The sequence below is a fragment of the Sander vitreus genome, chromosome 24, assembly GCF_031162955.1.
Source record: "Sander vitreus isolate 19-12246 chromosome 24, sanVit1, whole genome shotgun sequence".
Taxonomy (NCBI): domain Eukaryota; kingdom Metazoa; phylum Chordata; class Actinopteri; order Perciformes; family Percidae; genus Sander; species Sander vitreus.
In genome coordinates this window covers 2,068,108-2,095,977 of record NC_135878.1, presented here as the reverse complement: position 1 = coordinate 2,095,977, position 27,870 = coordinate 2,068,108, and the positions used below count along the sequence as shown (strand labels likewise).

Here is a 27,870-nt window from a genome sequence, read left to right as displayed (position 1 = left end):
AACAAGGCAGAATTAATAATCAAAGATGGGTATGGAGTATTTAAGCCCCTTAAGAAAGGTCTGGTGACACCACTCATAGAGCATCACTCCAAACACATCACTTTCTTTCTTTGGCAGATTTGGAGACACGGTCACATCAATGTACAAACAAGCAGTGCAGTTTATCTTGATTCAACAGGGTTAAAGCAGAGTTGTTGTTTTTTCACATTACAAAATACGTTTCCATTTTCATTGTATCTGACTTTAAAATGACAGAAAGTCACATTGCATTGGAGGTGCACTCATAAAAAATGTCTCTATAGGTTATCTGATCTCCTGGGACGAACTGTTTTGATTAAAAAGATTTAAAAGCTTAATCATGAGAACATAAGCATGTTTCCTCTACTCCCTCTCTACCCATGACTGCTCCCCCATCCATCCTACCAACGCCATTGTTAAACTTGCTGATGACACCACCGTAGTGGGACTGATAACGGACAACAAGGAGTCTGTTTTGTGGTGTTCTCACGACTTAAACACCACAAAAAAACAAAGGAAGCAATTGTGGATATCAGAAGACCCAAGCACACCAAGCACTCTGCTCTCTACATTCATGGAGAGAAGGTAGAGAGATCAGAGTAAGTTCCTCGGTGTGCACCTCTCGGCTGACCCCACCTGAACCACACATATCTGCCATCAGGTGGGATAGGCCCAACAGAGGCTTTACTTCTTCAGAAAGCTTGTCTGTTTGTTATTTAAACTGTCAAACTAAAAGCTGCCAAACTGTGTTTTGTTGTTGTGGAACAATGACAATGAAGATTACATTCCATTCTATATGATGGGAGCAAGCTCACTGGAGTAATGAAAATATGTGGTTTTCATGTGTTGGGTTGCCCTGCATTCATTTCTATTGACTTATTGTTTTCATAACAGTTCATTTGCCCACAAGCCAAACTGTCTGCATTTGAAGCAAGAGCTGTGACGGGCTCGGACTCGCTCCTGCTGAAGAATTAAGAAACCCAGGATCTGTTATTTGCTTAATAGTTAATTTGCCCACAAGCCAAACTGTCTGCATTTGAAGCAAGAGCTGTGACGGGCTCGGACTCGCTCCTGCTGAAGAATTAAGAAACCCAGGAAAGGAATTAAGAAACCCAGGAAAGGACTTAAGAAACCCAGGAAGGTGTCTATGATCCACAATGGCTCTCAATATAGCAGGTCTGATAATGATGGTTGTGTTCTACTTGCTGGTGTTGGGAACTGGCATCTGGGCATCTGTAAAAGCTAAAAAGAAGGAGAAAAACACAAACAGTAGTTGTGTAGAAGTTTCCTTTTTGGCTAACCGGAGTGTCAGCTTAGTAGTGGGGGTATTTACAATGACAGGTGAGTTGAGGGGAACTCGACTGAATGCATGAATTTTATGTCTCTTTTATCTAATCTGGTCTTGGTGAATTTAATAAGGATCCCGACGAAAAGTGGTCTCGGATGGTTCGGACTTTTGGACCAAATACAGGAAGTTATGATATTGAAAATATGAAAACAAAAAGAGCTAAACCAATCAGTGTGCTGGTTTTACTGTAAAGTGTCTTTGAGTACCACGTAAAGTGCTATATATAAATAAAATGAAAAAAAATGTAATATTTTAATTATAAGATCGGGAGACGCAGCTCACGTAGGCCTATGTGATGACGACAGAACGTATAGCTTAGTTATGTTGTTTCTCAAAGTTGTGGATCCTTGACACATCCAATAGTTTTTTAGTGCACTTGCATAACTGCAGGGGCGTAGCCGTAATTTCCCGAAGTGCAGGGGACAGACTGTTCAGTAGGAGGATTGTTATTGAAAGATCCTCTCCCATTTGTCTCTCCAAATTGCAGATTCCAAGCAGCCTATATTTCATCCTTGACTGATGGAAACACTGACATTTCCATAAACCATTCCATACTGTTTTACTGCTATGTGTTGCCCAATGGGAGACCTGCTAACATTTTAACTGGCCACACGGAGATAGAGCATGCCAATGAACCAAGAATGTGCTACTAAGGTCATTAATATGCAAAAACATAAGACATTTCTAACATTTGAATCTATTACTCACAGGGACGTTGGGACAATTTTGTGGGTGCTGCAAAATATGTGTGTAGGGTTGAGTGTGTGTGTGTGTGCGTGTGCGTGTGTGTGTGTGTGTGTCTGCGTGTGTGCGTGCATGCAGGTAGTGTAGGGGGAACATTTAGGCCATAATAGCCCACATTTGTTGGCCTCTGGCACATTCTACTTACACTATTCCATCATATACACTGATCTTAATTATTGCCTATTTTAATGAGTTTTCCACCCTATATTATTTTATCATTGCCTGTATCTACATGAGTCTATCAATCAACTGATGCAACCTGAGTACCGTGTACACTCGCCTACTTATGGTGTGTTCAAATTAACTTAGACATGTTGTAAGTGTGGGGGACAGAGAGCACAGACTCTGTGTTGCCATTCTCAAAATCCCTTTGCTACGGGAAACAACAACAACCTTGGAGCTTGCAAGCTACATGCTGAAAATGGCAGGTTTCGATGAAATTTGGATCATGCACCCCTCCTCCACGAAGTTGCTAGTAGCCAAGGAGGACACGGAGGATTAAAAAAAACATGATGAACTCTTCAGAAGAGGTCATTGTCTTCACTGGAGTTTCTGCGCGTGAAAGTCACCAGTCAACCTCTATATATTGGCGCCTGCTCTACCAACTGAGCTATCCGGGCGCCGTGGAGCTGATAGTCTTAATTAGCTTTGCATCAATTCATTTGGCAATGGCTTGAATGTAACAGACAGTCATTAATATCAAAAGGTTACGCACTACTTTATAGGAATGCAAACAACCCAGAGCGTTTTTTTTCTTTCTCCTATCCCAGAATTTATCTGTGGTGTGGTAGGCTATTCCACAGCACTGTGAAGATAGGTCTGGCAATGCCAGACTATGGTGAACTTAAATACCCAAGCCATTTCTTTAACCATTTCTGAGGATGATGATCATTAAATAGCCTACATTTTCTTAAAATGTCTTACTTCCTTAACAGTCCATAACACAGTCCATAACACTTATATCTTAGGTCTGTGGTTTTCTTTGAAGAACGTTTACAACAGTTATTATTGCATTTATGTGTTTTTTTCCTGCTGCAGCTACTTGGGTTGGAGGTGCCTTTATCATTGGGATTGCAGAGTCGGTTTATGACCCCACCAAAGGTCTAATCTGGGCTCTCGTTCCTCTGCAGGTCTCTTTTTCCTTTGTTATTGGTAAGAGTCTCTTGAATACAGATCTCAATCAAATAAATACTACAACCAAAACTATGTGCAGGAACAACTTAACTGTAGTGTTGTAGGAAATGGGTTGGAGAATAGTCTGTTCTGGGTTTTTCTTCACTTTTGATCTTCATTTTTTATTTCTTTTTTATTTTAAAGGTGGACTGTTCTTTGCAAAGCCAATGAGGGAGAACAATTACGTCAGTATGATGGATCCATTTCAGAGAAAGTATGGGAAAGCACTGACTGCTGTTCTTGCCATTGTCCCAGTCATAGTTGAAATTATCTGGGTTCCTGGATTACTGATTTCTTTAGGTATGAATATGCAAACACACTCAAATGCACAATGTTACTGCATCCAATTTATCATTCATAATTGTGCGTGCGTTTGTTCCAGGGGCGACCATGAGTGTCATCTTGGAGCTGCCCTTCAGTGTTTGCGTCTGGATCTCTGCTGCAGTGGCGATCATCTACACTGTTCTTGGAGGTCTCTACTCAGTTGCTTACACTGATGTCATCCAGCTGTCATTAGTGCTCGTTAGCCTTGTGAGTCTTACTCAATCACACAACTGAGAGAAGACAGATTTGTCACGCAATGAATGCACTTGTAGTTTGGAAATCTGAAATTAAGAACACACTTCTCTTTTCCACAGTGGCTGTGTGTCCCTTTTGTTTTTGCAAGTGGCGTTTATACTGACATTACTAAAACAGCATACAACCACACATATCAGGCCCCCTGGCTTGGCCAGCTTGAGTCTGATGAAGTGTGGATATGGATTGATCATTTCCTTGTAATGGTAAGATGAAAAACTATGTATTAGTTTGTGACTTCTCAACCATATTTGTTTCTCATGTGGTTCCAAGCTCTCCAAGACTCAAACAAATATTACAATGCACCGCTACTTACTATGATAGTGTACCATGTGCAGTTATAATGGACATTTTGGAAATGTGATTCACATAATAGTATATAGTAGTAAACTTGTGTTTTTTTATATGTATTTCATTTTCTAGACTGTAGGCAATATGGCGGTTCAGGATTTCCATCAAAGGATACTCTCCTCCAGCTCTGCATCCACAGCCAGAAACATCTGTTTTATAGCGGCAGGTGGAGTCATCATTGCTGGACTTCCGTCAGTGTTGATCGCCGCTGTTGCAGCTTCAACAGGTACATTTATGAGTATAGTGCTTGGCGGTATCTTCAACATTCCAGATTAGGGAATGGAGCCACAACTTTTGTCTGTTTTCGTTTCAAGACTGGAACGCCACCTCGTATGGTTCTCTCTCTCCGTATGAGCGAGGCGAGGCGGCCATGGTGTTGCCCATCACCCTGCAGCATTTTACACCAGCCTACATTTCTGCTTTTGGCATCGGAGCTGTTGCTGCTGCAGTGATGTCATCCGCTGACTCTTTCCTCTTGTCTGCAACCACCATGTTCACCACCAACATCTACCAGACCATCAGGAGTCAGGTATGAGGAACAGCATTCTTGTGGCATTCTTTTTTAATTTTAAGATTATTTTTTGGGGCATTTTGGCCTTTAATGGATAGGACAGTTGTAGACAGGAAAGTGGTGAGAGAGAGAGGGGGAAGACATGCAGCAAAGGGCCACAGGTCGGATTTGAATCCTGGGCCGCTGCGGTAAGGACTGAGCCTTGGTACATGGGGCGCATGCTCTACGCTCCACCAGGCGAGCACTTTTTAAGGTTTTTAAGGTACCACTGGAGGTGTTAATAAACACTTAAGTATTGTTCTCCTCTTTAGGCATCTGATAAAGAGCTACAGTGGGTAATTCGTCTCTCCATAGTGGTTGCAGGACTTGTGGGAACATCCCTCACCTATCTGGACGGTGGCATCTTGGTGTTCTGGATCCTGGGCTCAGACCTCACCTACACCATTGTATTCCCGCAACTGATCTGCGTCCTCTTCATCGAGGTTTCCAACGGTTACGGGGCGATTACAGGCTTCCTTGTCGCCGTGGTGACGAGACTGTTGTGTGGAGAGCCGTTGTTAGGCCTCCCTGTGATCCTGCATTTCCCAGGATGCACTTTACAGGACGGTGTTTATATTCAGCGCTCTCCTGTCAAGACTATTTGCATGTTGTGTGCTCTGGTCTCCATTCTGATGTCTTCATATGTGGCCTCACTTCTTTTTAACAGGGGGATCCTTCCTGAGAGGATGGATGTGTTCAAAGTGAAATCACAAGGAGCACTAACACCAGCAGATGGCGCCAGACAGGGTGACAGTGATGAGAATGATGAAAATGATACATTTGCCTCTGAACCAATGTTGGAAACAAAGTGCTAAGTTTTTTTGTTGTCCTTATGTCTTTATAAGGACTGACTTGTCATTGTTGGTTATTGCACATTATTATTATGGAAGGAAATCATTTTTGGTTCGGGAGTGGTGCTGCTTCCATTTTTAGGTCATATAGATCACATTGTAAATGGCTGTCCTGTGTAGTCTCATTCCTGTTTATCAAGGGGATCCTTTGTGAGAGGCTGGATATGTTTAAGGTGAAATCCCAGGACACTTTCCTCTGCACCAATGCTCGATACAAGATGCTACATTTTGAAGGCCTATGCTTTCATATGATAACTGGTTTGGTGTGATGGCAAAGGATATATTGCTTTACTTACTATAAAAGAATGAATAAACATGTCATAATTAAAGAGCTCCCCTTTCCAAACTACCTCAAATCTGACATTTAACAAGTGCCTCAACATTACCATCTATTCTGTTAAACTGATCCTAACAACGGGAGACACAATGGCGAGCTGTGAAATCGCCTCTGAAAGCATGACAAACTTTCCATACTGCGTTTTCTTATTAATTTGATTAGTGGTGAGACTTATGGATTGGACCGATTAAAAATGTGGTAACTGTGTTCTGCTTATCAAGACACACAAAGCTAAAACCCAATCAGTTAGAAAGTAAATGTGTAAAAAGGGTTTCTGCAGCTTTCACAAAAATCAAATGTAATACCAATTCAATACTTCAGCCAGTGATACAATTTTGTCGTGTAAAGCTAAACAAGATAAGGTGGTTTCTTTTCAGTTTGCGCAGTCTGTCCACGCTTACTTAATTTATTTTAGGTCTTTGTAGTACTGCAGTTTAGTAGCCTCGTGTTTGCAGATTCCGCCTTCGTCATGTATTTTAAATATGTGATGTCAAAGGAACCAGTAAAGAAGAAGAAGAAAACGGTGTATACAACTGATACGCAATTTATTTGATTTTCCAAACATGTCCATTTTTCTACATCAGGTTTCCTTCAATGTCAGTGCATTTCATAGGTCAGCAAGACAACCAGTAGAATCCAAAACCAAGAAAGTGTCAAAAACCTATAGAATAAAAGTGTGTGTGTTCTCTCAACATGAAGCACTGATTTAAAGAAAAACACAAATAATACATACGCCATTGCTTCGGTCAGGTAAATAACTGATGAAATTGCTGATTCTTAGCTGGAAGACAGAGTTTGCATAAGGCACCAAGACATAGAGGGAGTAGCTTTAATGGCAGGGTGGATTCTTCTTTCTGCAGAGAATAGGAACGGTGTCCTTACTTGATACTTGGATGCTTTGAGACCCAGGGGTGGTGTGGGGGGGGGGGGAAGGTTTAACACATGTACATCACAGGATAGTAGACAAGGAAACAAGACAACAAAAACACAGATGGAACGAGAAATGTTAACCTCTCTATACAAAAAGTGGCTATAAAAATTAGAGCAATTAAAGCACAAAGATGGGGGATAAATATGCATTCAAAGAAAATATTTATTTGCATTACAAAACAAGCAAGTTTGGTTAAAAGCTTTTACAAGACATTTATCAATTTAAGTAATGCAGACACAGAGTAGTATACTTAAATACCTACTGCAATCAGTGTGGACAGAGACACTTTTCCATCATGCATGTAAGACTATCTGCAAAACCACGACAAAAAAAAAAAAGAGACATGAAGGGGGGTGGGGGGGGTGTAGCAATCTTTAGATGCATTCACATCTGACTCCATTTAAAATGTGGTTCTTTGTCAGCTAGTCTATGACATGCCATTCCAGTAGTGTCTTAGTGAAAACACCAATATCAATATAGCATCAAACAATTGAATAAACAAGAATTTAGAAACTGTTTAAGTATATCTAAATGCACACAAGTTACCTGATATCAACCAAATTACAGCAATTGTATCATCGTTGACGTAGTGTGAACACAGCCATAATCAAGGTAAGCGGAACGTGGTTAAAAGTTCACTAGGTAACTTTTATAAATACTGACAACAGCACATGAGAGAATATTTGGGGAAGTTTCCGAAGGTTAAACGACCAACACTGCGTTAGAAACTCCTTGGCTCCGATTGGTCGTTTTCCTTATGCCATTAGGGACACCAGGAGGAGGCAGAGGAGCTGGATTTGTGTCACACTTTACCCGATTCATTTAGTACTCAGTTTGAGCAAATTTAACCAAAAGTTTTTTATATGAATGTTACCTACTGTAGCTTAAAAAGGGTAATTCCCCCAATTTTACACACAGGTGCGTTCACTCGTCACAGAGAGTACCTAAACCTGTGATAACTAATGTCTTCTGTGGCTCTGGAGGAGCTTTGCTTAGTCTGTAACAATAACCCTGATGTCACAGTGAGGTCATCAGGGTGATCTCCACTTGGAGACAGGATGCCTGTGTTACGCACTGAAAGTGTGTCGTTTCAGCAGGTGTCTTCATCACCAGCTTTATGATAATGCATTACTAAATTGCTTTCAGTACCACTGGTCGACATTTTGGGAATTACGCTTATTCACTTTATTGCTGAGTTAGTTTGCGTGTTTGTCTCTTCAATATGAAGCTACAGCTTGTAGACAGGTGGCGTAGTTTAGCATAAAGACTGGAAACACAGGGAAGGTGCCAGACTATTTCTTGGCCTAAAATGATGAGCTACTCCTAGAGATTAGATAATTGTGTGCATGTAAATGAACTCAAAACAGTGAATGTCCAACTGACTTTGGGTTCAAAGGCCCTGAAAACCTATTTTCTCAATCAACTTCTTACTGTGAGGGTTGGTTTCTACATGAACACAAACAAATCTGCCAAACAGTTACATTTAGGATTGCAGTTTCTCTTTTCTTTGTGCTCTACTCACAGGTTTAATGTTGGTGTGAATCAGGATGGAGCGACATTTGAATCTGATGACAGTTGGGTTGTTTAATAAGTCAGTTCAACAGTCCTGACAAAGCAGATTAGCAAAGTTTTCAACTCTCAAAAGCAAGTACCTAAAAAGGTTTACTTTGATTGTTGCTTATTTATTCATGAATGTTTAATGGGATGGAGAAACACTTTGATATGAAGCAAAGTTTTCAGGCGCTTTAACATAGATCATATACGGCAACTTTACATTCCAGGACACTAAATCCATTTTACAACATTTTCACATTTACAGGCAGTTTTCCAATTCTTTAGGTTTGTTGGATATCTTATTTGAGGAAACTGCTCAAAAGTCACTTGACCTTAGTGTGATAGCACAGCTTGGGAAAAAAAAAAAAAGAAGAACCATATGCAGGTTGATCAGCAGATCCCCAACATTCAGACGATCTTAAGGCTGTGTAAATAGAGTACCATTACCTGTACAATGTGTTTTCATTAACATTGGATTATAAAAAAACAACAACAACTGATCAGTAGTACAAAAGCTTGTACTTCGAGGCTTCGTGAAAATCATGAGCGAGATTCGAGATGGTGTCCAAGTCCTTCTCCCCAACGTTGCAATTTATCTGTACGTCAGTGCAGGTCATGCTGTCATGTCACAACCACGCGCGTGTGCTCACAGACACACACACTCTCTCACACACATTCCTGAATCTACAATACCAACATCCGAGATACAGACTGAAGAAACTAGGTTTTGAATGCAGAGTTTTTCCAAAGTGGTTTGTGATAGACCCAGCCTTCACCCTGGAGGAGAAGAAGAAGACTCGTGTCAAAATATTATTCATGACTGAAGTCTTACTATTCATTTTCTGAAGAGAGTTAGCGTGATTTGTTTCATCCAAATAGTCATTTATCCCATCATTTGCTTAGGTGTGGGAATGATTTCATGTTCAAACAGGAGCACGATTGCCGTATTTTGCAATTAGGACACAAATTAGTAGACAACTAAAAAGAGGTCGATAACAGGCAAGAAAAGAAAATCTACGGAGGAAGACATTACCATAGACATCCTGTGCCGAGTGTGGTTTAAGTGACCCAGATTCTTGGGAAATAAAATAGGCGAGTGCAAGGTGAGAACTCTGGAATGGAGAAGCTCCAGCAGGAGACAGACATTATGCTCAAGGTGATTTAAAATGCATTTAGTCAGCACCGGTGACTTCACAGGCGGCGCGTCGTTTGTCCAGAATGTGCGTCCTCATTACGGGGCATTCACACCAAATAAAGCGGGGGTGCCAATGAAACGGCCCATTTCTGCGACATCCTGTTGTGTTCTTAAACCCCCCCAAGAAAGCCCAAGTAAACTTTATATTTCCCAGTTACTGGTTTCCATTAACGTTTCCGACCGCACTTGAAAGCAGCATTATTTCACATGAGAGAGAGAAAAGAGACGAGCGAGACATAGTGAGTGCTTTGTTGTTGCAGGAAACGTTCACCTGTTACACAAACTCCCAGGCAGTTCAGTGCTTGAGTTTTATTTTTTACCCTCATTAGTGTTTTAAGACTCTTGTGGCAGCCATAGAGACGGGGATGTTTCCCGTCTACTGTACGGGACTCTCACACCGCCTCTGATCTCCAGTTACATGATTGGCCACCGCAGCGTGATGTGGGGTTGCGTTTCTCCAAAAGTTGCGTCGGTCTCAACTTTTCACCGCCTACACGCACTACCCCTATTCAAAATGAATGGAAAGACCTGTGTTTTTGCCGGACCGTCAGATGGCCGACGCAGTCAGTACGCGGCCTTAGTGTCTTGTGCTGCAGCATCCTGTTAGAAATGTAGCCCAACCCACAGTTTCTTCTCATTTTCACTGATAGGGTTTTAATTTTTAATTTTTGCAGGCTACACAGTGTTCTGTTAATGTCAAAGGCTTGGGACTTCATTTTAAATGAGGCTACTTAGGAGTAATGAATTCCATCACTTTTTATTTACATTTGACCCATCATCTCCCTGTTAATGAGGGTTTAATTTGATTCTGAATTGTGAAGCACTTTGTAAACTGTTTCAACATGAGCGCTATGAATGAAGTTTAAAAAATAACAACAACAACGATGATGGTTTTCAGAAGCGTGAGGATTCAGTGGTACAGGACGCTGTAACTAGCCACAGCTGCCTGGCACCGTTGGGAGAACCTCGCCGATATGACAGTCTGTCAAACTGCACTGCCTTGTTTGCTGTGGTTCTCATTTACAGGTCTACTGAATGGCGGAGCGTGCACAACATCCGAGTGTAAATGAGGCGTGTGCGCCCAGTTCCACAATGATTAAGATTTATAAAACAGAACCAGGCGTACGTGTGTCTTCATAAATCTGATAAAAAAGAATGCGTATGTATAATTCTGTCTGTGTGCGTAGTTAGTCGGGAATCTTCAGAGTTCCAATGATACATGTATAAATGCTGTCTGCTGTGCCATCAAACCTTCATGATGGTAAAATATATCAAGGAGCACCACAGTTGATTCTCGCTCACCTCTCTGTCAAAGTATCTGGTCCTCCAAGCGGTTTCACTCTCAGCCCGGTGCCTCTCCTCCGTCCTCTGCCTCTCCTCCAGAAACCTCTTGTGCTCCGTGGCTTTTTCGATGTCCTTCTGCCGTAAGGACTCTGTCACATGCTGCCACAGGCGCCTGAAATGCAGTAAGAAGTGAGTAAGACGTCATAGAGACGTGCAACTGATTCGCTTCTTGTTCTACGAGAGCATAAACTTAGGGGCTGGATTTGGATTTGCTAAAACTATTTGACCTCATATTACTAAAGTTCTGTCCAATAAATAGTTTTTAGGATAGACCTAAATACAGAAATGAAAAAGCAACAAAAACCTGCCATTTAGGGCTGCACTATATATACACACACACTTTTTTTTTTTTAAATCTTCATCGCGATATCAACTTGCGTAATGATCACGTCGCGAAGGGCTGCGACATAGCGTGAAAGACACTTTCAACTAACAAATGCTTTAGTTGAAAGAAAACTCTTAAAATGTAAACTGCCACTTTTTTTTCCTCAGTGTTGCCTTTTATACTCAATGTTCAATAAAAGAATGTTAGAAATCTGTTCCTTTCATTAGTTGTAAATTCAACAAGTAATTTGTTGTATTTTATAGAATATTGAAAGCAGCAGAAATGCAGAACCGAGTACACTGTTCATCGCAAGTAATATTGTTATCACGATACTTTCCTCATATGAGCCCGACCGCCACTATTCTGACCTGGATTCAGTTGGTCCCTGCTTCTCAATCGGCCGAACGCTTTTTTTGGTAACAGGCAGCTTGGTGACGTCGACCACCCTCGTCTCTCCGCTGGTGTAGCTGAACTCCAGAACGCCGTTCCACTCGCCCTGCACACGACACACCACCGCGTTGGTGGCGTTGTGCTTCACCTCTCCCGTTATCCTAGATTAACACAGGACAGTATAAATGACTACAAGGGCACCATTTCATAATGTTTACATACTATTTTAAGAGCTTGTTTAAGGAAGCCGTTACTTCAGAGATATGAACCATCCCAAAAAATGTGCAGGATGCAGAACAGAGCGAGGGGAGGGACTCACTTGTGTAATTTGCCACCGTAAAATGGTTTAGTCTGGAAAGTGAGGATGGCAGAGTAGCCTGATTTAGCGCAGTTGATGTTGATTTTGCCGCCCAGTTCCACCCAGGGAACAGTGAGGATGGAGCGGGCATATGCACACGGCAGCGTGAAAGTGTACTCTTCATCGTGCTCCAGCAGATATAGACAACCTGGAAAGGTGAAAAAGATGAAGACAGAAACAAACTTTAATTTATTGCTTTTTTTACCAGACCGTTCGGTTAGAATTTCTGCCCCAATTCATGTCCTAGAAGCCTATCTGGATGGAGATACTTTATGCTTGTTACTGATTCAGGCTATTGAGGTCATAATTTACTTGCGTTCATACCATGAGGTCATGATTTACTTGCGTAGGAAACTCTCAACATTCATTTAAAAAAATTGAAAAAAATATTAGGCCTAGCCTCAAGTCAACTAAAGAAATTCTTAGTCGAGTAACACTCGTATGATTTAATCGATGAGTTGATTTAAACTGACAAATCTGTAACAGAATCATGCAAAAGCACTATAAATCTTGTGTTGAACAGAGATGTGCTCATACATTTCTTGGCAATACTTCATTCAGCATGAAATAGCATTAAAAAAAAAAAGTCTAATCAATTAAAGAAATCTTAGTCAACGAAGACCGAAACGACCGATTAGTCGACTAATCGTCTAAAAAGGGGGTAGCCCTAAAAAAATATATCACTCACTTTTTTGGCTGTGAGAAGTGAAGTAAGAATGAGATTAATGTCATTACTTTACCATCACCATTCACGATACTTCAGCTGGTGATGGTACCGCGCAAAAAAAGTAGCAATGCGCCAGCTAAGGCAGAGACTAAAGATTGCAAGTAACTAAACATGGATGTAAACAATGTATGATTTTTTTTTGGGGGGCATTTTAGGCTTTTATTATATAGAACAGCTGAAGATGTGAAAAGGAGAGAGAGGGGGAATGACATGCAGCAAAAGGGACTGAGCCTTTGTACATGGGGCTCACGCTCTACCAGGTGAGCTATCCAGGCGCCCCAACAATGTCGGATTTAAAATCTTTGTGAGAGAAATTTGTCAGAAATATCCTTAACATGTTTGCTAGACCTGCATACAATGCAACTTTAACTAGCATGGAGCTCCGAGGAGCGGAAGATGCCTCGCGACTTTGTTTGTGATGACACAACAGACCAAAACAAAAAACCATGCTGGCTTACCTTCCCCTATCATGGATACGCCAATGGACATTCCCATGAACTTGCTCTTGGTCCACACATGCGTGTTCACACAGATTTGCCTCTCCTGGCATTCGGCATAGAAGCCAGACACAGGCGGGTGGTGGGACACCTGCTCCGCCACAAAGCGCACTTGGTAGGGCTCCTGGGCGGCGGCCGGGTCGGGGCTTCCCTGTGAGGGCTCCTTGGGGGCCTCTGGTGACTTGGGTACCTTCCAGGAGCAGTGGAAGGTCTCGCCGATGATGGGGTTGTAGGGCTTCTTGGCAATGGCCCCCTTGCGGCCCTCGTGGAAGGAGGTGAGGTAGTACTCCACAAAGCGGACCATGCGGTCCTCGGGGCTGCTGCCGTCGGTGATGGCCACAAAGAGGTCCGGGTGGGACATGAAATCAGCGTACATCTCCAGCAGAGAGCGCTTCTCCAGGATGAAGGTGGGGAGGACCACCTGGGGGGAGAATCCAAGTAAATATGGTCACAAATGTATGCATGTTTTAGGCTACATTTACATTGCTAAGTTTTGGTTTTGAAGCAGACTTGAGCCCAAGGTGCTCTCCGTGCACAAGTGCTTTTAGCACTACAACACAATCCCGCAGATTCCAAACCAAAACAGGGTCAGAAGGGTTTTCAAATTTCTCCGGTTAAGGGGCTCTGAAACACCAGAGCAGTGTGAATGTGAGGTGTAAACGTAGCAAAAGATATTCGTTTTTAAACCAAAACGTGGCAATGTAAATGTAGCCTTAGTTGGAACACAGGATGCAGGATAATGACTTACTGAAACAGCAATGTTCCAATGCCTCTCTTTTACCGTGCATCATCACATTGTTGACCATCAGTAAATCGAGTGATGTGACGTAAACTGAACATGACCCTGGGGTCACAGTGTCTACTAAATCTCCATCTGAGGTAAGCCGATGGATCCACCTGATAACGGATCAATCAGAAACCCAAGAGGAGGATATCCAAATACTAGAACTAACTGACACAAGATAGAATGTCTATCAAGGACTTGACTCCTGGTGTTTTTTTGTGTGTGTGTGTGTGTGTATGCGTGCAGGAGTAGTAATTACAAAACAAAAAGTGCTTACTTCAGCCTGTAAGCTCATTACAAATGAGACTACTGAAAAACAACCTGATTACTAAGACCGGGTTAATGTATTCAGGTCACTGCAAACGTTTTCCATTCAGACAAACTACAGCATACCACTCAACAGTTACAGATCATTCTTCACCGTGACAAATATCACTGGGTAATGGTGCCGGCTCTACAGATCATGATGATCAAGATACCATTTCCGAATAACGAGGCACGTTTACATGTGCGACGACACTGCTCCTTCATTGCACTCCATTTTTACCTAACACTACTTGCACTTAATCGTCTTTGCAATTGCAATCACACAACATCAAGTCAAAGTATATTACACCAATCTGTTTTGCTGCTTGGTGGCACATGGAACTCGACCTACCCGCGTGAGGTCCATGCCCAGCTTCAGCTGGGACAGCAGGTGTAGGATGACGCTGCGCTCCTCCTCCACAGCACCCAGGTCCTCCTCCTTGTCGGTGAACGAGTCCTCCGCCTCATCCTCCGCATCAATGTCTTCCTGTTCCTGAGAGAGGGAGGGAGGGGGGAGAAACGTGATTTATTCAACAACCCTGCTTGAATGACTCCGCAGAGGTCCAAAGTAAGCGATTGTTTATGTTGTGGGACACTGCATTACTGCTCAACCAACTCAAAAGCAGAAACTAAAAAACTGTATGGTTTATGGCTGGATTAAAAAGCATTAAGGGAAATAAATTAAGTAAAGTCAACCAACAGGTACGGCTATAATTGCGATTATTTTGACTGATGTTGCGATATGAGTCACGATACTGATGGGGATGAACATTTTTGTATCAATATTCTCATTGGAAAAATATTAAAAATTTAAAATGATTATAGTGCGATTTTTACAAGGATCTGTAGGACAGGATTTGTAGGAGAGTGGGTGTCATTCCCTTGGTCTTACCCCAGAAAAGCTGCAGGACTCGGGGCTGCTGAGCTCCAGATGGCTCCCCTCCAGCGCGCCCTCCCCTGTCGTGAAGCTGCCCAGCGAGCTGCTGCCGTTCTTCAGGATGTCGGGCAGCTTGGGCTCCAACCACTCGATGGTGGGTCCTGCGGTGGTCGGGGAGTGCACAGCGGCAGAGTCAGAGGTACTCATGGTACTATCCCCCCCCCCTACTTCCCAAGTCCCCCTGACACTCACAGCTGCACACACAGGCGAAGCTCTACACTCGGCCTACCATTTGCCACACAACACCCCACAACCGCCTGGCTGCTGCATGGACAGATGGCTATCCTTAGACGGCTGCTCTAGACCAAAAGAGTGTAACCCAACCCCCCCGACAAGCCAGGTATCAGGATACTTTGTCCCTGCCGATAGGAAACGTCCCCATCCTCCGATTGGCTAAACCCTCCCGGTATGGCATGGGCATTTTCTTTTAATGTATGTTTAGAGGCAGGCAGATCTCATTCAAATTCACCCTGTGCGTCGTTGGACAACTTGATCTGATTGGCTGCTGCAATGACTCCGGCCTAATGAAATATACATTGAGTAACGAGATCTGCTGGGGCATCAGCTAGTCGTTTACCCAGATATCACAGATATCAGCGAGACAAATTAGGGCTCTCTCTAAAACTGGTATGTATGTTTTTCCAATACGAAGCTGACTTAGAGCTTAATTCGGTCCATAACGTTTGCCAATGGATATTTTAACCATCCGAGGATCTGGTTACCGTCGAGACAGGTGGTAAGAATAGGTACGGCTCCCTATTAATAATGCAAAATAATTCCACTGTCCAGCCAACAAACTGTTAGATTTGGGGCAGGCCTGGATGTACAAGACTGATTTGTCAGACTGCATCTAGCCTCAGTCAAACACTCTGTGTCCCTTACAGCACAGAGGCAGCTTTTTTTAGAAGACAAAGACATCTGCTGAGTGTGACGGTAGAAACACTCACTTCTAAAACTAAATTGCTAGGCATACATTTACTTTTTCTCCTTGAAAGCAATATTAGAATGATGTGGAAGTATACAAACAATCCAACATTGACCATATTCAGACACAGAATATACACACCAACCCCCCTCCACTGACCTCCCAGGGAGCCTCTCTGCCTGGCCACCTGTTGCAGGTGCAGGATGTGCAGGCACTCGTTGAGGCAGTTCATGGTGGCCATGGAAGTGGCCTTGAGCATTAGCAGGTCCTGGTCTAGAGGGCAGAGGCCAGGGGCTGCAGGCAGGCCCTCGATGCTCTGGATCAGGTCTCTGTGTTGGCCCTGGGCCTGGGTCATCATCTGGAGGGGGAGGGGAGGTCATGAGGATTGGTTGGTTATTTGGGGCAAAGAATATATCTATATATATTTGGAATGAACTGTATCTGTGCAGGTAGGGTTTGATTTTGTTTAAATTAATTGAGATTTTAACATAGCATAGCTTTTTTTGTTTGAATGTAAGCATATCATCCATGTTTTGAGACAAGAACAGTAACATAAATGATTAAAAACACCGTCTTTTTTCATTTTACTGAAGAAGAAATTTGGACCTTTTACAGCTACTTGAATTAAAATTGTAAGCTAAGACAGGGGTCTCTATTCATAGCTCAGCTCCAAAAATCAAGACCAAATCCCTTTAACTAACTGCCATGTTCTGATTAGCAAATAGGACAAATCTATTGCTTTAAAAGGGAGCTGAGAAAAACAAAAATCCATAGAGAACAAAATGCATGATTGATCCAAAGTGTGCCGAGCTGTGCTGCTGTAGTCTACTGGTGTTAAGGGAAAGACAACAGCACCCTCCTGTGGACAATCCGCATCACATAAACGGGTCAAAGTGAAGATGAGAGTTCACGACTAGACATCTAAATCCACAGCAGTCCTATAAACTAAATATTTTACATTTATCACTGCATGTCTTGTAGGAACATAATCTATCAAATAGACGGTATACTTATACTATAATAATGTTCCATCTGTATGTATCTATGCTGACAGGGGTGGGATTTTAGTCATCTACCATGGAAAGATTTAGAAGATGTTTCTGGCTGAAGCTTAGTTGCATAACAGATGCATCCAACTTTAATCTATAAGCATGTTGATTTTCTTGATTTTACTCACAACTGACATTTCAGCCAAACAGACTAAAAACTTGGCAGAATGTCCTCATTTTAATTTTTGATTCAGTCAATTACAGAAGTGTGATGAAGTAAGATATTGTGTTCAAATGTATTTTCTTAATCTCATTTTAAATATAAAGACCATTAAGACATTTTTCACTATCATTTGAACAACATATACAAATATTCTAAACCGTTTCAGTTGATTAGCCCATAGCACCCTAGTTAAATGCTGGTCGTGAAATGTCAGTGATATGTTAATAAGTGTTACTGCAAGAGTAGATTCTGAGCAAAATACATGCTCCTGTCAACAACACATTTGTGAGTCAGCCTAACATGCGAGCAGTACGTCTCTGGCTTGCTGTACCTCTCTGGCGTCCATCAGGTGGTCTGGCAGCAGGGACCTCTTGCTGGAGTAGAGGGACGAGCCCTTGTTGACCTGTGACCAGCTGAGTAAGGCGGCAGGGTTTTGGCTGGGCCGGCGCAGGGACATGGGTGAGCTGCCGCTGCCTTGAGACGCCATAGAGTAGCTCCGGGACTTGGGTGGGGGATTACTCTGTGCAGTGTAAAAATGTTCATCTTGTAATTTCCACATACAACTGACAACTTTTACATATCACTCCTGACCATTTCCAGCCACTGCAAAAAAAAAAAAGAGAGCCTGATGGGAGGTTTTTTTTTTTTTTTGCTCTTGTGTATCTCAAGACCATTACAATAGAATGTGGGCAGCATAGTAGATCAATACTAGTGATTATACATTTTTACATATACATTCATATTTCACAGCTCTCCAGATTTTTGCGCCACTGATGGCTTTGCTCAACTGCGGCATATGAGGAAGCAAAACACGCAACTGAAGACTGTCCAGCTCACATCCGCTTCGTGCAAAGTCACATTTTTGTTTTTTCACACAAACAGTGCAGTAGACCTTTAAGAGATATTAAACACTGGTCACCAAAATGACATTTAGTCTTAATACAGTACATAACTGAATGTGTACAAGATCTTTGCGTACAGGCTCTATCAATATGTGCTCATATACACGGCAAGTACGCCATCTTACCTTCCCCATGGCCTCTGTGTGGTGCTGTGTGCAGATCTGCAGTCGGCTCACCCAGTGCTGTCTCTCTTTGGCATCGGTGGCTGAGAGAGATACACACAAAAGCAAAACCATGTTACGGTTACTCTACGATGATCTTACTCAGCATCGATTCCCGTGGGCTTGTACTTCGCCGGCAGCAGATAATGGAAAACCAGATCCAGATCAATATTGTATGAACCTGATGGATGGTGATGACATTAGGCCTGGAGGTAGAAATAGAGCAACGATAAAGGGGAACAGCTCGGTTCCTGGCAGTGAAAGCTCAGAGAGGAGCATGCAAACACATGAACAGTAAAGGGCTGAAACTACAAGCTAATGCACTGTGGGCCATGAGATGACCAGGAGAACCTAATTAAACTCACTGTAGAGACATGACAGTGTTAAATATTTACGTTTAATAAACATAAATGTCAAAACTTCAGTGTGTATTTAGGGACCCACCCCTGAGCTTGTACTGCTCCCCGCTGATGGCGTTGACAGTGAAGGTATGGGAGTCCTCGTCGCTGGGAGAGATCACGGCCCCTGCCAAGGGGAGCATACCGCGGGGCTTCTGGGGCCGCGACTGCTCATTGACAAAGTACTCCAGCAAGCCCGCCTCATTGTTTAAGACAAAGAACCTGAAAACAACAGCCACCATGACAATGTCAGTCTCCCGTACAAACCACCATAGAATCACTTGGACTGGATTACAATAAGGAACTTGGCTAAAAGTGGCTGGTGAATTTTGAAAAGAGAGTTCCTTGCTTTTACCCTTGATTGGGACACCATGCATTTTAGTTTGACAATGTATTAAACTTACCTGTATTGCCACCCTGTTACAAGGTTGGTGTATTTCATCAAGTAGCCATCAATATTCTCCATGTGGTCACTGGTATGATAAGTTATCAGGCAAAAGGAGACAAAGAACACATGTCAAAATACTTGGACTGAGTACACACCCATAAACACACAAAAGGTGAATGCACAAATCACAGAGCATTGCCTAGTGACAGGCTCAAAGGGCAAAGGGCAATTGCTCAAAGGGCAATATGATTGCACCGTTACCGGTCTGATTAGACAGCAAATTGACAAGCCCATTTGAAAACAGAATATATATCAAAATAATGCTCATTGGCTCGGCACGACTTATATCAGTAAACCAGCAGGATACACAGCCACCCACCTATACTGCCAGCCTTTGGCACTTGCTCTCCCCAAGTTTGGGGTCTTGTTCTGTGGCAATACATCCAGCTTGCCTTCGTTTTCCGTGATTCGTATAGCCGTGGTTTCCCCTTGCATAGTCACTAGCAACGAAACCTCCTTAAGATGCTAACTCAGCTTCCTAGCGTTAAACTAACCTGTGAAGCTAGCAAAGCTAAGTCACCACAGATTTGATTAGGTGGACGAGCCTCCCTTACAACACAAAGTCAAGCTGTCGGTTCATCGCTTATCGAAATGCAGCACACCGAAACGCACCACACACCCAACAGACGCTGGACTAACTGGCTAAATGAAATAGAGAATGACAAAACATGTCTATTCTGCTAATAAAGACAGTAGCCAAATATAGCCTGTGGTGCTAGCTCGCTTGCTATATTTACTGCTTTGGCAGGAAACGAGTCACGTGACTAACTCTCGCGCACTCAAGGGCAGTCTTCCTGTGTCCATTTAGAATGGGATTTTAAATAAAATACAAATTACCAATAGCCAGATAAATCCACACAATCTTATATCCCTAATTCCTAAAAAAAAAAAAATTATATACATATACACACACACACACACACACACACCCCAATTTAAAGAGAAAAATGAACTAAAACTAAACCGGAAGTTGGGCAAATATTGTTTGTGACCGTATGAGTTACTGGTTTTTATTTAGAATCAGAATGGGCTTTATTGCCAAGTACGTTTTTTGCATATACAAGGAATTTGTCATGGTGTTGCTTAATAAAAAACAAAACAACAAATACAATATATTTTTACGTACCTTTCACAGGTATGAAAATAGGTTAATTTAACTAATATCCTTGTAACAAAGGTAATATCGATTGCATTTCCGAAAATGAGCAGTGTTGAAAAAAATAAAATAAGTCTTGACTGCAACATTCATTGAGCTGTACAGACAAACAAATGAACAACTGTATTGGCATATATGGAACTATTTATATTTTGCTTATACTTTACACACTTTTGACATAAGTTATCTGCAAATAATTATCTATGTGTATTTGTTATGTGAACTAGTAAACAAGAGCAGCCATATCACCGTTATTGCATTCTTCAATATAACCATTGTTGTGAAAAACGTCTTGACCGGAAGTGGCATTAAATATGTCTGGCTTGACGTCGGTAAGAATTTCCAGTCAATACTTAATAAAGGACCAATGATTACATACTATACATTAGGTTTTCCTGTCGTGGTACACTCTGCATTAATGCCGCTTTATAAAACACACCCAGTGGTGAATTGTAAACCGTTTTACACGTGTTTTAAAAAAAAAAAAAAAAAAAAAAAACAGTGTAAAGATGGTATAATTGGCACTGCATTCTTTGTTATTTTCCACTTTTGAAGGAGTGGCTATGGAGAGGGGAGGGGTAAATCGGTGGCAGAAATGTGTAGGGCGTATACAAGGAAGTTAAAATAGACGGGGAATTAAAGAACAGCTGTCTTCACCTGAGCCGAACTGTAGGATTTACCACTTTCAAAATGCCCGCAAAGAAAGTCTGCATCGTGGGATCTGGAAACTGGTAAATTTCACAAGTCTTTTGAATGCATCTTTCAGAAACAATAGCCTCCCTTTATTTTAGTTTCGGCCTATATTAGTGGCATGCAACGCGGATTTAGGCTAACCTATACCGCCGATATGTAGCCTACGACTAATGCAATATCTCCACGCTATTTGTGTCTTTAAAAAAGGAAAAGTAAGCCGTCCAGCTGTTGTGGCTCTATAGTCGCGCCTCCCGTATCCTCGCAGCCCATACCTGAAGGATTAGGCTACAAGCTGCAACATGAATATGCTATACTAGCTCAGATCCAAAAGAGCAAACCGGTGTCTCATTATTCTGGGGCCTGAGATGAACTTTGGATACTTAATGGAAGTTTTACCTCCCAATACGTCATCAACATATGATTATTTACGATGCGCATGTGTATCTGTAGGGAGGTTGATTTGATTCACAATTGTCCTGCACATCAAACATGTCTTTAAAGTTTCACCTTATTATAAAGTGAAACTGGTGTGGCTCCACGGTTCTGATTCATTAAAGTGTGGCTCTGCAGTGTTTCGGGAGGTGTTTGGGTGCCGTTTGAATTGGTTGAGACGCTCTCTCTCTTTGATGAATGTTAGTTTTGCACCAAATGTCTGCTCATGTCGTTTACTCTCTCCAGGGGCTCTTCGATTGCCAAAATAATCGGGCACAATGTCAAAGCATCCAACCGGTTCGACCCAATGGTGAACATGTGGGTTTATGAAGAGATGATTGATGGGAAGAAGCTCACAGAGATCATTAATACGGAGCACCAGAATGTCAAGTATCTACCAGGTCACAAGCTGCCCAGGAATGTGGTAAGTGCTCCAGTTTAGGGGAGTTTTGATATACAGCCCAGCTTGTCAACAGGTGATGCAATGTATTGCAATCTAGTAATTGAGTACACTCGTAAAAGAACTTTGAGCCATATTTCTTGCCCGTTATCAAGTTAATATACCTTTGCTATGTAATTGGGCGCTCCCCTTCAGTCTTATTGTACTCACGCAACATGGCTCACCTTACCTACACAACTATCAGGTGCAAAAGAATGGCAGGAAATATCGTGTGACAGCAGATACATTGTCGAAGACAGGGTTTCATCACAGTTATTGATTTGTACAAGATTTATTCATTATACATCTTGCATTTTTTGTTGTTTAGTGGTGTATTTGTCACCTCCATATTGAGACCACAGTTTGTTTTGTTTCCCCCTTGGTAAATCTCAAATAAGACTTGGACACAAAAGGGGAAGGAGTCATTTCTAAACTTTTGTATTATTTTACTTTTTTGAAATTGACTAATATGTCGTGTGCATTTAGTTTTGTTATCGTTATGGATGTTTATTACCTGTATGTGCTCCGTTTTTGCTGTCATATGGGACCCAAGATGGTATATGTCAAAGGGTTTATTCTGCTAAGTAATACATTTAACCACACAAAACAAAATGTGGGAAATCAGTGATACTCTGATCACACACTATTTACGGACTAACTTTGCCTCACTAGGTCGCTGTTCCAGACATCACAGAAGCTGTCAAAGGAGCAACGATCCTCGTCTTTGTAATCCCACACCAGTTCATCAGCAAACTCTGTGATCAGATGAAACCTCACATCATGGAGGGAACCATCGGGATATCGCTCATCAAAGTAAGATCCCGTTATTGTTCTTCGTGCGACATTGTCTCACACCAAAAAAGGGGAAACAGGGAAATATTGTCTCCTGACTTTGCTTTATATTGTTCTGTGGCCAAGACATCACGGGTCATTGTAGTTGAGCAACACACAGACAATCGCTATAGGGAAACAAATATATATATATATATATATATATAACCTCAAGGCCACCACGCTCTCCGGGCCAGAGGTTATGGCACTGAGTATAGCACAGAAGCTGTCTCATGATTGATTATTGTCATCCAGGGTATCGACGAGGGACCAGACGGACTAAAGCTTATCTCAGACATCATCCGGGAGAAGCTAGAAATTGAGGTCAGCGTCCTAATGGGGGCCAACATCGCCAGCGAGGTGGCAGATGAGAAGTTCTGTGAAACCACCATCGGTTAGACACTTTTTATTCACCATTCAGCTGCACATTAACTGCCGTTGCTTGCATGCAGAGGATGAGTCAAGATTGAGAAAAGGATGCTGTGCGGTGGTCTGACAGTTACAAAAACACAGCATTACTTCCCTTTTTTTGAACCAATATTGAATGACATTTTGTTTCTTTTGTTTATATAAAACGCTTTCAATACAGGGGCAAAAAATCAAGGAAACGGCCTCATCTTCAAAGAGCTGCTTCAGACTCCCAACTTTCGCATCAATGTCGTACGGGAGTGTGACACAGTGGAGCTGTGTGGAGCTCTAAAGGTAAAAGACAGCCACATATTGTTAAGATTAAGTAGTTACTGCTCCTTAATACGAGCGCTTCCAAATTTCAAATCTTCTCTCAATGCGTTAATCGAAAAGCAAAATGTTCCATGCCAGAATATTGTGGCTGTAGGTGCTGGATTCTGCGACGGCCTCGGTTTCGGCGACAACACCAAGGCGGCCGTGATCAGGCTGGGTCTGATGGAAATGATCGCCTTCGCCAAGTTGTTCTGCAAAGGCCAGGTGAGCTCCCCCACCTTCCTGGAAAGCTGCGGCGTGGCCGACCTCATCACCACCTGCTACGGCGGACGAAACCGCAAAGTCGCCGAGGCCTTTGTCAAAACGTCCAAGGTGAGTCCCGTTACACCAGAAACAAACATAACTCTACCCACCTCTACTTTTTAACTATTTCAATTACTCATCAGTTACAGCAGTTTGTCACAATATTTTGTCCCGATTTCAGAATACTTCAAATGGTTGCAAAATAAACTTTATATCAGCTAATTTGAATATATAATGTAGGGGCCATGCAATAAAATATGATATGTTGAATAGTATTAGTTGTCTGCTTTTTACTGAACAGACAGCATGCTAAAAAGCCATGTCAGTGCTCTGAGGTATGATATGTGGCCCCAAAACTTGGCTCCTTTAACAATTATGAGATAATGACAATATCATAATGAAATGAAGACATATGGAAAATGTCAAAACATTGAAACTCTCTGTATGCATTTTTCCTCCAGTCTATTGTTGAACTGGAGGCAGAAATGCTCAACGGGCAGAAGCTGCAGGGCCCACAGACCTCAGCCGAGATCTACAAGCTCCTACAAAAGAAGAACATGGTCGACAAGTGAGTCCACTTGCTTCTATAGGAACTGGTACCTATGCCTTTTGGCTATTAAATGTGGTTATATAAATCCTAGTCTTGCATTGCCAGACCCATCTCCACAGTGCTATGGAGTAAGGTCTGGCTACACCACATACACAATCTGGGATAGGAGAAACAAACGCTCTGGGTTGTTCGCATTTCGTTAAACCAATCACAATCGTCTCGGGCGGCGGACGCAGTGACGGTGGCTCTGCAAAATAGTCTCGGGAAGGAACTTGTTTTGGTGGAACATTTGCACCCCGCAGAAGAAAACACCACATACAATATTTTATCAATTTAACTGTTGACACAATACAGTACCGTGAGCTATTTAAATGAGCTGATACATGGTTAAACCTCATTAGCTCTTACCAGTGTATCGCCGTGTGTACTTCGTCCACAGCAATCCCACCAATCGGTCCCAAAACGTCCACGTTAGACGGTAAATGCCGTAAACATATTCTTTGTAGAGCTTTACAATCGTTGCCCGAAAGAACCAAGCAGGCCTGCCTTGTCGCACGATCCAAATTTTCTTCAAAACTTGCCATTTTCAGCGTGTGGGTTGAATTTTTTGTTTCGTTTCCCGACGTGAACAGAGTTTGAGAACAGCAATGCGCTGAGGGACAGGGAGATGTACTTCTGTTGATCCAGACTAAATAAATTGTGTGAATCAAACTGGACCCGTTCTAACGCAGCATGAATGCATACTCGTCCAATGGTGGGTGGGGGTGTGTGTGTGTGAAGTACAGCTAACAGCCATGGTCCTCTAACACAGGTGTTTTCACTTGTGTGTCTGATTAGACTCCTTCTCAGGACTGAACGGGGATGATGCTTGATTGACATCTCACTCACTCTTGTTAGCTTTGTTGCATCTATGTCTAGAGTCAAACTACATAAGAAGCCCAATTAATAAAGCCAAGGACACATTCATGTGTATTAGAATCTGAATCTGATAGGGTGAAATGCTTTTGTTCTTATGTAGAGTATGTAGAGAAAACACCTGTGTGCGGTCCCATTTAATTAGGACACATGCCAAACCTGTCTGTTCTAGATCTGTGACCAGTTCACCGGCAATGTCCTCAAACAAACTGTTAAATTGAGGCTGAATGTGTTTTTTTTTTTCATTCTACAGGTTTCCATTGTTTTCTGCAGTCTACCTGATCTGCTTTGAAGGCAAAGAGGTAAAGGAGTTCATCACCTGTCTGCAGAACCACCCAGAGCACATGTGATGGGTCTGTCAATGCCAGCATGTCCACTGCCGCTCCTTCAATAGCAATTTACTACCACTAGAGGGTGAAAGAGATTCATCAGATAGAAACACACAATACAACAAAGGGCACTTTTACGCAAGATTATTTTGATTGGTGATATTTCATAATGGAGGCTGTATTTTTCTTAGCTTTAAACGCTATGTTGATTTTGCTCTTATTTTGTATAATGTTCTTTAATATTAATTTGGCTGGGATTGGCAGGTATTTAAAATACCTTTTTTAAGTCGCTTTTATTACCAAAAAAAAAAAAAAAGATTAATTTTGTATGGGGCTACATAAACGCAACACTGTTTACCTGATTTACTTTTCACTACCTGACAGTTTACAATCTTAAAATTGAAACTAAGGACAGTCGTTTTTCTGTCATCCTGTGGAGTTTACTTAATAAAATCAATTTATAACAAACTGAAACTGTCTCTTTATTTCTATAGAACCGAAATCAGTCCATCAAGATATGACACTTTATCATTTTGTACGTGTCAATTTGAACGTTTTGTCACAAGGAAATGCACCATTCACATGAGTGTTTTTTTAGGTAGTGATGGATGAAGATGCATCTTCAGTGTGTCCTGAATTGTGTACTAAAATGGGAACGTATACCTACAAGGTGACATTCATTCCTGTGTTTACAGCTCTGTGATTGAGTTGTGTGTTAGATCCCACAGTCAGGCTGTGATGGGCTGAAACTGATTCCCATGAGGGCAACAGTAATTCGGTATGAGAAAGCAGATTAAAGAACAAAAAGCATCCTTGTCCCTCCATCTCAACCATGTTACAGGTCAGACTGGGGAAACCTTTGATAGTCTCCCACTGTCTGCCTCTGTCTCCCATCACTGTTTCTACGCAGTATGCCAATATCTGTCTATCTATATGTCTGACTTTTATCACTGTCTCTCTGCACACCTTACCTTCATTTCAAATTAAAAGTTAATTATACATAGATATGAGCTGTGTTCGAAACCGTTCCCTATCACGGAAATTGCACTATATAGTGAGTTTGCCATTTTGTAGTTGTGTTCGATATCTTAGCGATTTAGCAATTTCATTTACTATATAATCCACTATAAAATACCCACAATGCACAGCTAATTTGAGCGTACATACGACCCTACGTACCCTACATGTTACTCCCGTATGCCACACTGCAACGCGGTCAGGTTTTCCCGGAGGAGGAAAAGAAGAAGCAGAAACGCCCACAAAAACTGAAAAGGAAAATTGAAGACGGCTTTCGTTTCGAAACAGTGAAAATGTAACACGTTTGTTTACGTATTGATTGACAGTTTTCTATTTATTGACTGGTATCTTTTAATCTGTAGATTACTATTCACTGTTTGCATCATTGTGCCCAAAATGAATTTCCCACTGGGGACAATAAAGTATATCGTATTATGTATCGTATGATGCTAGGCGCGCCTGCCTCTGTCACACAAATAACCGGTGCTTCTACTGACGCAACAATGTTTTCAGAGTATGTGTCCATTGGTGGGTAACTTTCCAAGCTATGTCCCCCTGCAGGCTGACAGGCCTCCATGTCCATGGCTGGCCAGATCCTAGAACATCAAAGGGCTCACTGGGTGGGTGATGGAAGAGGCACCAGTTTTAGGGGGGAGCTTCCACAGGTTCCCATGGGAGAGCCGGGTCTCGCAGGTCGATGTCCTCTGCAGCGGGATGTCTCTTCTCATCTCGGAACAGCAACTGTCATCGGTGGGTTTTTGACACCAGCCCAGATCCTCTGTTTCAAAGAAAAGGCCCACCTTCAGATGAGACCCACGTTTGAAAGAGGAGCTTAATCACCACAGTAACTTGTATGTTTGTACCCCCCGACCCTGACCCCACACACACATTATACACTGTCCTCCGGTAAGAGGCCCTTTGAAGGATAATAGCATAACAGCATGGATTGAGGTCAGTGTTGTTTCTGATTTACATGCACCTATGTGCTTCATTACCTTTAAAGCTGCACTTTGAGAGAATTTGTATGCGAAAAAAGGTCCATCCTGATTCAACGTTTTTGGAAATGCTTTCTTTCTTTCCGTGAGTGAGATAAAGGATCAATATCAGTATTTCATTAAGCATAAAGACTGAAAGCGAGCCTGGCTCTGTCCAAAGTGAAACAAATATACCTTTCAGCACCTC

The 27,870-nt window shown here is 42.1% G+C and overlaps 3 protein-coding genes across 3 annotated transcripts; 2 read left to right on the top strand and 1 right to left on the bottom strand.

The window, feature by feature from the left end:
* The first annotated feature begins 470 nt into the window (after nt 1-470).
* On the top strand, nt 471-5,937 carry LOC144512783 (high affinity choline transporter 1-like). The gene is made up of 8 exons (XM_078243709.1): nt 471-1,359; nt 3,149-3,262; nt 3,428-3,583; nt 3,666-3,814; nt 3,922-4,065; nt 4,283-4,436; nt 4,525-4,739; nt 5,033-5,937. The coding sequence occupies exons 1-8, from the start codon at nt 1,176-1,178 to the stop codon at nt 5,573-5,575; spliced, it is 1,659 nt and encodes a 552-aa protein (XP_078099835.1). The 5' UTR covers nt 471-1,175; the 3' UTR covers nt 5,576-5,937.
* Nucleotides 5,938-6,476: 539 nt separating this feature from the next.
* osbpl11 (oxysterol binding protein-like 11) lies at nt 6,477-20,142 on the bottom strand. The gene is made up of 13 exons (XM_078243501.1): nt 19,662-20,142; nt 19,299-19,367; nt 18,941-19,116; nt 18,461-18,540; nt 17,765-17,953; nt 16,381-16,579; nt 15,252-15,397; nt 14,712-14,852; nt 13,231-13,690; nt 12,007-12,193; nt 11,666-11,848; nt 10,931-11,084; nt 6,477-9,210 (listed from the first exon to the last, which is right to left on the bottom strand). Exons 1-13 carry the CDS (start codon nt 19,775-19,777, stop codon nt 9,154-9,156), a joined length of 2,157 nt encoding a protein of 718 aa, XP_078099627.1. The 5' UTR covers nt 19,778-20,142; the 3' UTR covers nt 6,477-9,153.
* Nucleotides 20,143-21,091: 949 nt separating this feature from the next.
* gpd1c (glycerol-3-phosphate dehydrogenase 1c) lies at nt 21,092-26,139 on the top strand. Its single transcript, XM_078243860.1, has 8 exons — nt 21,092-21,229; nt 21,870-22,047; nt 22,735-22,875; nt 23,149-23,287; nt 23,483-23,595; nt 23,713-23,946; nt 24,339-24,445; nt 25,596-26,139. The coding sequence occupies exons 1-8, from the start codon at nt 21,189-21,191 to the stop codon at nt 25,690-25,692; spliced, it is 1,050 nt and encodes a 349-aa protein (XP_078099986.1). The 5' UTR covers nt 21,092-21,188; the 3' UTR covers nt 25,693-26,139.
* Nucleotides 26,140-27,870: the final 1,731 nt, after the last annotated feature.